Source organism: Dromaius novaehollandiae, chromosome 9, assembly GCF_036370855.1.
Source record: "Dromaius novaehollandiae isolate bDroNov1 chromosome 9, bDroNov1.hap1, whole genome shotgun sequence".
Lineage (NCBI taxonomy): Eukaryota > Metazoa > Chordata > Aves > Casuariiformes > Dromaiidae > Dromaius > Dromaius novaehollandiae.
In genome coordinates, this window is record NC_088106.1 from 12,785,319 (window position 1) to 12,798,933 (window position 13,615).

Consider the following 13,615-nt stretch of genomic DNA (forward strand, 5'->3'; position numbering starts at 1 on the left):
GATGATGCTGCGGGCAGAGCCGGCCTCGCCGGGTGCGTCAAGGGCCGGGGATGTCCGGGAGGAGCAACCTCCTGTTGTCCTGCTCTGCGCGGGGCCAGCTCACAGGGAGGGATGGGGACACGAAAGGCAGGGGGAGGAAGATGGGGGGAGATTCCCCCCTTCCAGCAGGGACCGGCCGCCTGGGGAGCTGCACGCGCTCGCTGGGCTTGCTCGCAGGCCGCTGGGACAGCCCAGAGACGCTCCAGCCGCGGAGGCACCAGGCAGTCTTGCCGCCGGAGCGGTGCACGGTGCAGGTCTCAGTGCACTGCCAGGCAGCCCTCCCTGCCGCTGGCCCGCCGCCAGGCAGCATTAATATAATAAAGTGCCTGATAAAGGGAATCGGCTGACGGGTCACGCTTGCATGTGCAGTTAGCCCTCTTTAGCCAACGGGGGAGCGGTAATGGAGCAGGGGTTGCCGTCTCCTGATTGTTTGCTTTATCAGAAAATTGAAAACCAGGATGAACTGCTCAGAAGGGCTGTCACGACCATGGAGGACTCAGGAGCCTATCAAGAAACACAGATGCTGCGGGAGAAAAGTGGAAAGTGATGTACAGCCTCTGGGAGCTGCTAATCCTTCCCGAGAGAGGCAGGATGGCGGGTAAGGTGGGAGCAGGCATGTTGCCTCCAGTTACAGGGGGCTGTTGCAGCAGAGGGAGGCCAAGGGTGAAGGGAAAGGGGGCACAGAGCAAGCAGGGCCCCTGGCTCTGGTGGTCCTGGTGTCCTGGGAAAACCAGGGCTGGGAGTTGGACACTGGATGAGCAGGCGGAAGGGTTTGTCAGCACCAGCAGCCGGGATCTGGTGACCCGGGGAGGGGCACGGACCCGTGGCTCAGCCACGAGCTGACCAAGCTCTGTGCTCTTCTTGCACCTCGCGGACTGCCCTTGCCACGTGCCGTGTTTGCTGGGTTTGGCTAAGAAAGGAGACTGCAAGGAGCCAGATGTTTAAGAAAGTCACCTCAGCTAGAGCTCAGCAGCATCTCCACCAAACTACTCAAACCCAAGCAGCCTCTAAAAGCCCCGTCCCAGCAGATGTCCCCTCACCCTCCACAGGGGCACAGGACAGGTCAGCCGTGATGTTCCCTGCAGGGACAGAGATGCAGCAGCAGAGTTCAGCTGAGTCCCACAGGGCTGCCCATCAGGGCCACCCTTTGCAGCCCTGGCATGCAATGAGTGTTCTGGGTTGCATCCTTTGGCAGAGAAGTGCCAAAAAGTGCCTCGTTGGCATGGATGGTGCCCGTTCCTGCAGTGAAGCTGGCAACGGCAGGGCAAGAGGAAAAAGATGGGGAAGGGAAGCACCTGGGGGCCATGCCATGAGCGGGCTGTGTGTGTGTGTGCTCATCAGGGATGCCAGAAAACAGGGGAGGCAGACGAGGGGTGGAGGGGAGAGAAAAAATACGGAGTGAAGAAGAGTCAGAGATTTCTAGGAATGCTTCATGCCCAGCCGCAGCCTCTCAAGTGGCATTTCTCTGAAGCCCACCTGGCACCTCAGTGGTACAGCACACTCTGCCCCACACCGGCACAGATCCTTCCCCTGCCTTGCTCAAAAATTCCCCGGGGGAAACGCAGGCTTGGCACCCTTCAGAGGGAGGAGGGTGGGGAGAGCAGTCTCCTCCCAACCCTGTGCCCATCAGCCACATTTTCTGGCTCAGTGACCCGGGTGCTGTAGCCGTCAGCGTGCTGGTTCCCCAGCACCATTTCCAGCCCCAGCACCTGGCAGGCTGTTGCTGCCCGAGCTCCTGGCAGCATCGCCCAGCCGCTCTCATCACCCAGCAGCGCTCTGCCGCGTGAGCAAGCTGCTGGCTGCCCATAGCAGCGCATGACCCAGCCGGTGGGGAGGCTCCTGCCCGCACTCCCAGTGTCCCCCAGCGTCCTGCCATGGACAGGGGACCAAAGCCACCGCACCTATAAAAAAAAAAAGCCTAGTGACACTGATGCCCGGGTCCCCTTCTGACACAAGTGTCCATGAAGGGCCCATGCATGGGCATGGGGAGGGAAGGAGAAGGGGGCTTCTCCCTTCTGGAGCAGCTCCTGGGCACGGCAGGGAACCGGGAGCTGCCTGGGGCTGCACGTGCCACGCGGCTGGGGCAAATCCTGCCGGCCAAGTACAGCACCTTGGTGTGCGGGCTTTGGGTTCAGAGCGGATGCTTTCCCATTTGGGGTGTTGATCTCTGCCTGCTCAGATTTGGGAGCGAGCGTGGCCACTGAGAAAGCAACTCGGGCTGGGTGTCAGCAGCTGTGCTCAGACCAACCCTGGTCGTCTTCACTGTCATTAGGGTGTCACCGAACGTGGAGGACCAGCAATGAGCCTGGCAGGGCCTGGGCAGAGGTCAGCGCTGGATTGCCTTGGGCAGAGGGGGCTCCCATGGCCAAAATCCCCCGCCTGGGCTCCGAGGGCCCCACAGGTGCTGCGGTTGCCGTGGGGGGATCTGGCAGCTGCGAGATGCTCTTTGCAGGGTGACAGAGGTCCTGGCTGGCCTCATACTGACGGCTCTGAAACACAGAAATTGCAGTGTTTCAGTGCTGGGGAAACAGTGCATTTCTGAGCACAGGGAGGAGAGAGAAAGTCCCCATGTCCTGTCCCTGCTGTCACGGCCCTGCACCATAACCCGCCGTGTTTGAGCCTGTCCCCATCCCTGCTGGAGAGGGAGGTTTCTCTGCCCTTGTTACTCCTGTGGAAGTGTGGGGCACCTCTTTCCTCTCCCAGTTTCAGATGCTATTTGCAGCTTGTTTTTCTCTTGTGTCATGTCTTGTTTACACCAGATTACTCTCCTATTCTTTCAGCTTCAGTAACTCCTCTCCTCTGCTGAGGGAGACGATTTCCCAGGAAAAGCCACTTCTCTGGGCAGCGCCGGACACTTCTGAGAGTTTGCTCTGCTAATTCCCTGCTCTTTGCAGCTTCTTATCTGCTGCCAGAGGCACAGGCAGGGCCATGCCTGCTCCTAAATTCCCTTAGGCAAAATCATGACGCTCTGCCCTGAGCTGGGCACGCTCCCACACAGCCCTCAGAGGCTGGCACCAGTGTGCGGTGCCACCGACGGCAGTGACGGCTCCGCAAGCCTCTCTGCAGCCTTCCTCCCCCGAGCATCATCGCTGAGCTGGGACAGAGCCGGGCACCAATCCGCTTCCCCCCAGCACACCGGGCCTTGGGCCAGGGAGGCCGTGGACCACGTTTCCCTCTGCTGCCAGCCCATCTGCAGGGCCATGGCCTGGAGAGGCCAGCCCAGGGACTTTCAAGGCTTTAAAGCTCTTTATCTTATACCAGGGAGGGAAAAAGCCTCTGGGGTGTTGGGGGATCGATTCCCATGGTGGGCGCACCACTTCCTTGGTCTGGTACAAGCGCATGGTCCCCACCTGCCACCTCCGTCCCCTGCACGGCCATCCCCTGCTGCTGTCCCTTGGCTTTATTCCACCAGACCACAGTGAAAGGGGGTCCCATGTCCCCTCCAGACGTGCTGGGGACCGTGGCTAACACCAGGTGGGTCCCCTGCCCAGTGCCAGGCTGTGCCTGGCGGCCCGGAGCCGCGATGTTTGCCCCCAGCTGTGCCCTGCCAGCCCTCACCCCCGGGCCAAGCCAGGTCCAGCGTCCATCAAGCCAAAACGGTGGCTGCACCCACCTGGACCCACTTGGCTCTGCCCTCCAAGCTGCTGCCAGCCACCAATGTCCCCACTTAACTGCTGCAAAAAGCACAGGTAAATATTTACTCCTCAGAGAAAGGGCTCTGTTTGCTTTCCTGGCAGCGGGGCTGCAGCGGGGCAGAGCTCTGAAGGGCTGGGTGCCTTCGCAGGAGCCATGCGAGGCGTCGCTGTGCCTCTCATGCTGTCCTCGCTGCCAGCAGGGCTGGCGTCGCTGCTCCCGCAAGGCAAGAGCCTCCGGGGGAGGAGGGGACCCTCGTCGGCCAGGTTCAGCCCCTCGCCGCAGCGCTGAGCTCAGCTTGGCATCCTGCTATGGGTAAGTTGGCTCAGTGCCTCGGTTTCCCCATGGGGCTGTGCAGGCTGGAGGAGATGGGTGAGCGGTGATGCCCTGGCACGAGGAGGGTGCTTTGGGGTGCAGGACCCTCGGGGCAGGGGTCCCTGCACTGGAGACCCCTGAATCCAGGCTGCTCCTCATATCCCGGCCGTGCGCGCTGGGGCTGAGCCCGGGTGCGAGCTGGCAGCACCGGCACGGGAGCCAAGCAGCCGTGCCCGGATCCATCTTCCATGAAGGAGGCAGGTCTCCCTGCCCCTTCTCCAAATCCCTGTCCCATTCCCCGCAAGGTCTGCTTGAGTTCAGCCACCAGACGCTCTCCCAGCTCTGTCCTGCCCAACTCCACCAAACGCCTCGTGCACGGCGAGGAAGGTGCTGGGACCGGCCCAGCCCAGAGGTGGCACTGGGGTGGCACAGCCCTGTCGCGGTCACCTCACCTGGGCCAGGTGCCCCCGGACCTCTGGGTCCTGCCAGCCCCTCGCAGCACTGCCGTGGCGGATGGACGGACGGACAGACGGACGGAGCCGCGGGGTGTGCGGGCGTGCAGGGGTCTGGATTGGGAGCCGAGGTGCGGCGGGCTCGCAGTGCCCTCTTGCGTCGCAGGGAGCGGCAGCGCAGCGCCCAGCCTCCTCCCCCCGGACCCCGACCCCCCTTCCCAGCCCAGGCACAGCCTGCTCACGGATGGCTTTTCCCTCCAGCGCATCCCCGCCGCCTTCCCTCTTGCACGCGCGCCACGATAGGGCCGCGGCCCCCACTGCCTCCCCTTCACCGTCTCCTCGCAAACTCCTAGAGGGAGGCTGGGGGAGGCTGGAGGACCTCGACCCTTGCAGAGCAAGGTGAGTCGCTGCCTTGCAGCTCACCCTCAGCCCTCAGTCCTCCCTCTAAGGAGGAAGGAGAAAGACCAGGAGTCCCACGGGTGGCTCGGCAGGAGCAGCGGTGCCCGTTGTGTTGGCTGCCAGGATGCAGGGTGGAGGGATGGAGCCGGGGGCTGGGGCAGTGCGGTGCAGGACGCCCCAGGCTGGTGCCGGCAGAGGTGGGCGAGCATCGCGGCGAAGCGGCCACACATGGGAGCCGGGCTGGGAGACACGAGCGGGAGCCCACCTGCTTCTCCAGCTTGGAGTTGGGCTGAAACTGGTGAAACACATGTTTTGGGCGAGAGGAGCTGCGGCTGGAGCGGCTGTCAGGACGGCGGCGGGGCTGATCGATGCCTTATTCACCACGGAGGCCACGTAAATGGCAAATCACTGCGTTGCGAAGGCTGCTGATGGGGATGGAGGCGGCCACGCTGCCCTCCCCCGGGACTCTCTGAGAGTCAATGGAGTTTATTACTTTAACGTATTTCCTCTCTCTCTCCCTTTCTGAGGAGCATCTTTTCTGCAGCGCTGCTTTCCAAGCAAGGAGCCAGCCTCTGCCAAAGGTAGGGTCTCCGCACCACCTTTTCCTTGCCCGTTTCTCCAAGGGTGGGCGAAGAAGCCCCTGAGACCCCCCTTGCTCACCTGCGAGTAGCTCCTCTCTCGGAGGATGAAAGGGAGAAGGAGGCTGGGGCAGGCAGTTTTTCAGAGCCGAGCTCCGGGGGCAGAGCAGAGGCAGGATTTTACCAGCCTGCCTGTTAAGGTAGCAGAGCCTCCCTCCCCTCCCTTGCTCCCTCCCCAGCCCAACCCCATCCAGCACAGGAGAGCACTGGAGTGGTGGGACCTCACCCTTCCTCCGGAGCTTCCCAACAAGATGTAAGTCCTTCCCAGGGAGGAAGCTTAATTTTCCCCACTGCTGTTTTACGGTCACCCCGTTGGCCCCTCCGCACGGCTGGCAGAGTTGGAGCAGGGCTCAATCACACTACGTGGCTTGGGGCTGGCTTGGGGCTGGCTTGGGGCTGTGTCCTGCCTTGCTTCAGAGTGCGGGGGCGACACCCCATCAAGATCTCCCCGTCGGCGGGGCGAGAGAGCAAATGTGGGTCGAGGAGCTGCCAGGGCTGTTTGCTGGTGCAAGACGGGGCTGGGGAGCTTGGCAGCCTGGAGGGAAACTGGGGAACCTTTGAGGGGCTCTCCCAAAATGGGGCAATATGGGGGGGCTCCTTCCCACGAGCCCCCTGCCCCGAGGGCAGCTGAGCAGCATCCTGCACCCTGCCATCAAAGGGGAGAGGGGCAGAGGGCTCAGGTGCAGCAGAGGGGCTGGGAGAGGCCCCCCCTCACACTGCCCCATCTCTCTGCAGCCATGAATCCCTATGGCAACTGCTCCAGCCCCGAGTTCCCCCTGCCCCAGGGAGACTTTGCCGCGGAGCCCATCAGCCCAGATTTCTGCAACAGGACTCACCCGGGGGCCTTGTTCGACCCCAAGGATGCCAACCTGACAGAGGAGCAGTTGCGGGATAAGTACCTGGGGCCTCGGCGGTCCAGCTTCTTCGTCCCCGTCTGTGCTGTCTACCTGCTGATCTTTGTGGTGGGGGCTGTAGGCAACACGCTCACCTGCGTCGTCATCCTCCGGCACAGGTTCATGAGGACGCCCACCAACTACTACCTGTTCAGCCTGGCCATTTCCGACCTGCTCGTCCTCCTGCTGGGGATGCCACTGGAGCTGTATGACATGTGGAGCAACTACCCTTTCCTCCTGGGTGCCAGCGGCTGCTATTTCAAGACGCTGCTCTTTGAGGCTGTCTGCTTTGCCTCCATCCTTAATGTCACGGCCCTGAGTGTGGAGCGCTACATCGCTGTGGTTCATCCCCTCAAGGCCAAGTACGTAGTGACCAGAAACCATGCCAAGAGGGTCATCATCACCATCTGGGTCATGTCGGTCATCTGCTCCATCCCCAACACCAGCCTCCATGGGCTGCAGCCTCTCTATGTGCCAGGCCGGGGGCGTGTGCCAGATTCGGAGATCTGTACCTTGGTGAAGCCACGCTTGACTTACAACCTTATCATCCAGATCACCACCATCCTCTTCTTCTTCCTGCCCATGGGGACCATCAGCATCCTGTACTTGCTCATTGGCCTGCAGCTCAAGAAAGAAAAGATGCTCCAGGCCTTGGGAGCCAAGTCAGGGGGCGGCTATGACTCCCACAACACTCGGGGGCAGAAGAAAGTCAAGAGGAGGCAGGTCACGAAGATGCTGTGTGAGTCTCAGGCTGGGGATGGGAAGAGCTAGTGGGTGTCTCCCAAGGCTGTTTTGGGAGGGTGGTGAGGGGAATCTGAGGCACGGCCAGTCTGGAGCTGCCGAGGATGGGCCATTCGGGAGGAAGGCTGCGTGGCTGGTTCGCAGGATGTAGGAGTAAAGGCAGATCTGGTGGCTCCAGTCCAGTGATGGGGCTTGCTCATGACAGCTCCCCCCCATCTGCGAGATCTCTCCTCCTCCAGCAACGTGCTGGATGACAGCCTGGGAGAAAAGGGAGGGCGCAGGGCTGGTGGGAGGGAGCCTGCCCCCCTCTTCCCGGCTCAGACCTTGCATGCAGACCCGCACGCAGACCCCAGAGCCCTGGCGCACGTGAGGTGCGTTTCCCAGCAAGGGGGCCAGTTCCTACCCAGACGTGCAGCTGCTGCAACCATCCCCGGACAATGACACGATGACCCAAGGCTGGGCAGGAGCATCCCTCCATCCCACCTCCCTGCACCCTTCCTCTCTGTCTCCTGCCATGGTCCCTGGCAGCCTCTGGTCCCTTTCCTGGCAGTGGGAGCTGGCTGCCCTTGTGTATCCATTTTTTCCTCGGCATGCTGACCTCCGCGTGCTCCTGGCCCCCGTGACGGCACAGTGGTGGCGGGTTGCCCAGACCAGGCCTTTGGCGGGGCCAGGGCTGCTTCTCGGCCACGTCTCAGACAGGCATTAACCTTCCTCTGGCCTCCCTCGGCACCAGGGCTGGGAGGGAGGCGAAGATGGACCTGTCCCCCTGGAGAGTGGTGTGGGTATGATGGGGACCCCAGGAGTGCCTGCACACTCACCCACATCCCTGTGCATCGGCAGAGCTGGGTTAGAAAAGAAACTGGAGCCCAAGGAGAGGGCTCAGATAGCTCTTGCTACCTGGACTGGGCCAGCAACGATCGCTCCAGGCCATTCCTGGGCTGGGCTGATGGTCAGCAGCGAGCAGTTTCAGGGCTGGGGCTGGTGCCTGTGCCTGCACAGGGCATCCCTCCCCATGCCAAGCAGCCCCAGGGCTGTGCACCCATGGGCTCCCCACTGCCAGTGCCAGCCCCAGCTGTCAGCCAAGGAGGAGCAGAGGCACATAGCAGAGCAACGCCTGGAGCAGCCCTGGTGGGAGATGGAGGGAGGGGGAGATCCTAACCAGACTTTATGGCCCTTCCACCACCCCTGGGCCCTGGCAGCAAGTCAACAAGCTGGAAGAGGCATCCACTGGGAGGCCCATATCGGCTCTCCCTTCCTCTCTCCCATGCCTTTTGGGTGTCCTTTGCTATGGCCAAGGCCAAAATGGGGCAGCACAGCATCGGGGCCATCTTTTCTCTGAGAAATGGCCAGGGCTAGTGCCTTTGGGCTAACATGGGTCTTCCTTGCTGCACCCCAGAAACAGCTGTATTTCCCTCCGCAGCATCCCCTTGTCCATCCATACCTTCACCTCAAATCCCTTTGGCAACAAGCTGAAGTCCAGGCAAACTGCTCCCTGTCTGAAGGAGATGTGGCCAAATCTCACAACCCTGTGATTGGCCCCTGAGGAGGGTGTGGGACTCGTGTTTGGGGCTGTGGGGCCGGCTTTGAGGGAGAGCAGCGCCATAACCCCGGTCCTTTGGCTTCCCGCAGTCGTGCTGGTGGTGGTGTTCGGGATCTGCTGGGCGCCCTTCCACACCGACCGCCTCGTCTGGAGCTTCGTCTCCACCTGGACCAGCCACATGCTCTACATGTTCCAGTACGTCCACATCATCTCGGGCGTCTTCTTCTACCTGAGCTCAGCAGCCAACCCCATTCTCTACAACCTGATGTCCACCCGCTTCCGGGAGATGTTCAAGGAGGTGATGTGCCACCCTGGCCGCCGTGTGCTGGGCTCACAGAAATACTCACCCAGCGTCACCCGCGTCACCACCCGCAGCACCGAGTGCGAGCACGTGCCTGGCACCAATGGCCTGCCCCTCTCTGACGCCGAGGAGTACGAGATGGAGGAGCTGGAGGCGGGCCAGGCCAGCACACAAATGACGTCCCTCTGCTGAAGTGTAAGAGGACGCAGAGGGACCAGAACCAGCTTTCTCCACCACCAGCTTCCATCTGCACTCAGCATCGCTGTGGCAAGGCAGAGCCCTGTGGGGACCGGGGCAAGCGAGAGTGATGGAAAGCCCCCGTCTCTTCGTGCCGTCCTGCTGGGATTTGAACGCTGTCAGGCTGGTCTCCTCGACATGGTGGCGCTGGCCATCCCTCGCTGTGCTGCGCCCCGGTTACGTTGCACCCTCTGCTCTGGGCACCAGCCAAGGGTGGGCAGCTCTCATGGCACTGGGACGGCTGCCTTCCTCATTGCTGGGATTTGCCAGCAACGCCCCCAAACCACCCCAGCACCCCCTGTCCTGGCAGAATAAGCCTGTGGGCGCAGGTGGCAGGGCTGTCCCACGCCCCGGGCTGTTTTGGGATATCACGTTGGATGGGTACCTGGAGAGGCGCTTGCACCCAGGCCAAGGCCTGCTGTGTTGGGAGAGGTTCACACCTGATGGAGCTGGAAAAAAAGAGGCTTTCGGGTGCCTTTTTCCCTCGATACCTTTCCAAGGCCCTCACACTGATGTGCCCCTGATTTTCTTGCACCTCCTGTTGGTCCTGCTGCATGCAGGGAACCGGGTCTCAGCTTTAAGCAAAAGGCCAGGTTCTGCCTCTTGGTGTCCAGCCGCAGGGTTGGTTTATGGCTCATTTCTCCCAGCTTTCCTCCAGTATCTCCATTCCCATGAGCGCAGGAGAAGGAAAACAGCCATTCTCTCCTAAGCACAGGACTCCAGGAGCTGGAACTCACAGGAAAAAATAACCCGAAGCAGGAGGACTGGCAGAGCTGAGCTCTGCCCCGTGGCTCCTCGTGAATGCGATTGCCCTGACCAGGAGCACCAGGCTGTTTCCAGGGTGGAGGAATATCCCTGTCCCTTCCCCGGGTGCCCTGTGAACATGCCTGGCGTCCCTCCCCAGTGAACACTTGGCAGCCGATGCGGAGTCTGTCTCGTGCCATGGCTCTGCAAGATCGCTTGTACTCCCGACAAAAGCAGGAGCCTTGCCTGGCGCTGGGCAGGTGGTGGGATGCGTTTTGCCACCGGTGCAGGCTGACGCTGCATGGTGCTGGCTCCCTCCTCTTCCTCAGCTCAGCATGGCCTGCTGCGCCCCCGCTGCGGGGGGAGCGGGGAGCCCTCCTCCATCTCCGGTGTGTGCAAGCTCATCATCACTCGAGAATTAAACATCAAAGCCGTTCCCGGGATTTGTGCTCTGATTGCGTCCCCCGGGACTCAGCTCTCCTCCTAAAGCAGCGCTGAACCTTGGCGATCTCCCCGGGGGGTCAGGGGCAGGCCACAGGCAAGGGTGAGGGGCACCCACCCCTTTGCCTCTCCCCCTGCTGTGTCTCCCCACAATTCGGCATGGGCCCCGCGCGCGAGGCGTGCTGCCTCCCGGGGGGCCGTAGCTGGCAGAGCTCAGGCCATGCCCTGCTCCAGCGCCATGCGGGGCGCTGAGCAGGGGGCACCGGTGCTTTCTGCCTGCAGCGCCGGTGCGGAGGGCCGGGCAGCCCATGCCCGCACCCCGGGCAGCGCCTCCGGAGCACCGCGATCAATCCGTCCCCAGACACGCTGCTAGGGAAATGTCACGGAAATGCCACGGCGCGCGGGCTGGCTGCTGGCGCTCCCCGGAGCTGGCAGGGCCGATCGATTTGCTGTCTGAGATCAACGCTGCTGATTTCCTGGTGTGCACCAGGCCCTCCCGCGGGATGGACTGCTTGGGCTCTGAAATGCCACCCAAGGGGCCGTCAGAGCAGTTTGAGCTGTCATCTCACATGACTTTTCCAGTCTCAGCTGCCCTCTCGCCAGCCTGGAGAAGCTTCGCGTGGTGGTGCCTCTTGGCAGCTTGCATGTGTCACCGGGGCTCTCCTGGGGTCTTGAGCAGAAAAAGCCGAGAAAAAGCCAAGCGCAAAGCGTCAGTGAGAGCCCTGCTGCCTGCTGATGCTCCGCTCTTGGCCCCCCTAAGCGCAGCCGGCTTGAACACCCCTTCTTCCCAGCGGGAGCTGCAATGCAGACCTCTGGAGCAGGGTCTGCCGCGGGCAAAGCCCTTTCCCTCGGGTCCATGGCCTTTGTGGGGGCTGGACGGGAGCCACCGCTGAGCCCCTGCTTTGTGCTCCTGAGCAAGGATGTGTGTGGGGCTGCAGTAACTTGGCCCCTTTGCATTTCAGGGCCACCCCAGCCGCCCGCTGCTGGCAGCCTCGCTCCGGCGGACGTCAACGTGGCAGAGAGCATCGATACCAATCTGTTTTCTTCTCTCTTCATCTCCCATCTCTTACTGTCCTGGCAAGGGGACGATGCCCTGGCAGCAACGCGGGGCCGGACTTTCCCAGTCCCTGCAGCCCCATCGCTCGCTGCCAGGGGCTGCCAAGGGTGAAGGGACTGATGCCGCCAAGGGTGAAGAGACTGATGCCTCCTTGATGTCTCTTATTGCCCCATTTCACTTTACAGAGACCTCGGCTGGAAACCTCGAGGGAATGGCTTTTTAACAGGCAGTCAATAGCATTTTATTATGCAGTAACAGCTGCCTGCGTAGAGCCTCGTGGGCTCCAACACAGTGAATCGGGAGGTAGTGTCTTCTGCAAGGATGTGCGAACACAAGGCCGTGGCCACTGCAGGGTGCTGTGTCCGCTCTCCTCTGAGCTCTGACAGCCCCCAGCTCCCTGTCCAGCCCTCGGCCCTGGCTTGCCAGGCACAGGCTACATGTGTGTAAGGGGGTCCCAGGTATCCCCAAGCTCTTGGCTTGCAAAGCTTCAAGGAGACTTGTCTCCTGTGGGAACCAGGCAGGAATAGGCTTGGAAAAGTGGGGAGGCACCTATTTATTAATGCAATTCCTGGGAAATGGAAAGGAGTAATCGCCAGTCTGCGGAGCACCCAAGAGCAAGTCGTTTCTCCATGCTCTATCCCTGCAGGAGAGCGAGTCAGAGAGGCAACAAGTTTGCAAAGGTCTCAGGACAGTGACTCCCTGGGCAGCACAGAGTGTGCAAATGCCAACAGCGAGGTGCAGGCCACCTCCACTTTTTCCTGCCAAGCTTTTCTCCCACTCTAGCGTCCTTTGGACACAGCTCTGAGCACTGCAGAGTATTTTGCAGATAGCTGTCTCCCTTTCTCCTGAGGTAGCCCTAAGCCCCAAAGCCCCAGAGTGGAGCCAGCTGGGCAGCAAGGGTCGGAGGGAGGTGAGACCCTCTTCAGCCCCCTGAGCTTGCAGGGGGGCTTCAGGGGCCTGTGGGGAAATCTGTGGACGCGGGTTGTGTCCCCAGCTCCCCACCCCTCCTTGGCCACTCCATGTTCACCTCTCTGAGATGCTGGAGGCGACCGCTGGTGAGGCCATGGGATCGCGGTGCATGGGGTGGCGATGCCGGGGGTTGCCTTCCCAGGGCCCCCAGGACTGCACACCGGGTGCAGCCGGACTGCAGATCACCCCAAAAAGCTGCATCGGGCACAAGGGACCTCTTTGCTCCAAGGAACGGCCTCCCCATCCCCTGCTCCCTTGGGGCTCAGGCCTCTGGCCACGTGCCCCCACCACCTTCCCGGTGGCTTCTAGGAGGAGTGGAGGGGGGATCCCTGTCTATGAATCCTTCCAAGGGTGCAATATATGTCAACGAGCTCCCCATTGCCGGGACAGCGGTGCTGGGGCAGAGCTTTGCCGGGGGGAAGACAAGTCGGGGCCGGAGCCAATGACGGGGGCAAACTCCCGACGGCTGGAGCAACTAGGCAGCGCTCGGAGCTGCCACTGGGCAGCCGCCGGATCCTGGGGCTGGAGAGGGATTAGGATGGATTTTTGTGCCTTTTGAGCTTGAGACAGCAGCGAGCGACACTGAACCGGGTCGGCCTGAGCTCTGGTTGCCGTCAGGGCTGGGACCCACCGGGGTGGTGTAAATACTGCTCCACGCCACCAACCCCTCGCCAAGCCCAAAAGAGCTGCAAAAGAGCCGTTCCCCCAAAGCCGTCGCCTGTCCTGGGAGATTTACAGCAGCCTCTTTGCAACAGGCAGCTCGCACAAACAGGTGCCAAAAATGCACCGCGCGCTCGCACAATGTCCGCGCCATACCCCAGGGGAAGAAAATCCCCTCCTTTTCCTACCCCCCTCGCCAGTGCCAGTGCCAACCCCGGCGAACGCCCGTCCCTCGCCTGCCACCTCTCCCGCCAGCGCCTCCGCGGGCGCCTGGGGCCTCCGCCACATCCCTCCGAGTGGCTCAGGCCGCTGTCTTCCCCCCGCACTGCCGGACACCGTGAATGATACAGTATCTATGGAGCTTCCAATGAAAAGATTTATCACCTTAGCTTTGGGATTAAAAGGCAATCCATCTACGAGGCCGCCCCAGCCTTGTAAGGCTTTTTTTGCTGTGGTTGTTTGCTACAGGCATTTTTTTTTTCCCCCTCTGTGGAGCCAAACCCAGTTTTACTGCAAGTGCCGTGTATATTTGGAGCGGTGATAGATGGCTGCGGAG

At 61.7% G+C, this 13,615-nt stretch overlaps 1 protein-coding gene across 3 annotated transcripts; it reads left to right on the forward strand.

Moving 5' to 3' along the window:
- Positions 1 to 276: 276 nt before the first annotated feature.
- Positions 277 to 10,368, forward strand: NMUR1 (neuromedin U receptor 1). 3 transcript variants are annotated; one of them, XM_064516747.1, is made up of 4 exons: positions 277 to 4,838; positions 5,366 to 5,419; positions 6,212 to 7,108; positions 8,740 to 10,368. In XM_064516747.1, the coding sequence occupies exons 3-4, from the start codon at positions 6,214 to 6,216 to the stop codon at positions 9,141 to 9,143; spliced, it is 1,299 nt and encodes a 432-aa protein (XP_064372817.1). In that variant the 5' UTR covers positions 277 to 4,838; positions 5,366 to 5,419; positions 6,212 to 6,213; the 3' UTR covers positions 9,144 to 10,368. The 3 variants fall into 3 exon arrangements, with proteins under 3 accessions (XP_064372817.1, XP_064372816.1, XP_064372815.1); XM_064516746.1 differs by having other exon boundaries at positions 277 to 3,987; positions 4,701 to 5,419; XM_064516745.1 differs by having other exon boundaries at positions 277 to 637; positions 2,820 to 5,419.
- Positions 10,369 to 13,615: the final 3,247 nt, after the last annotated feature.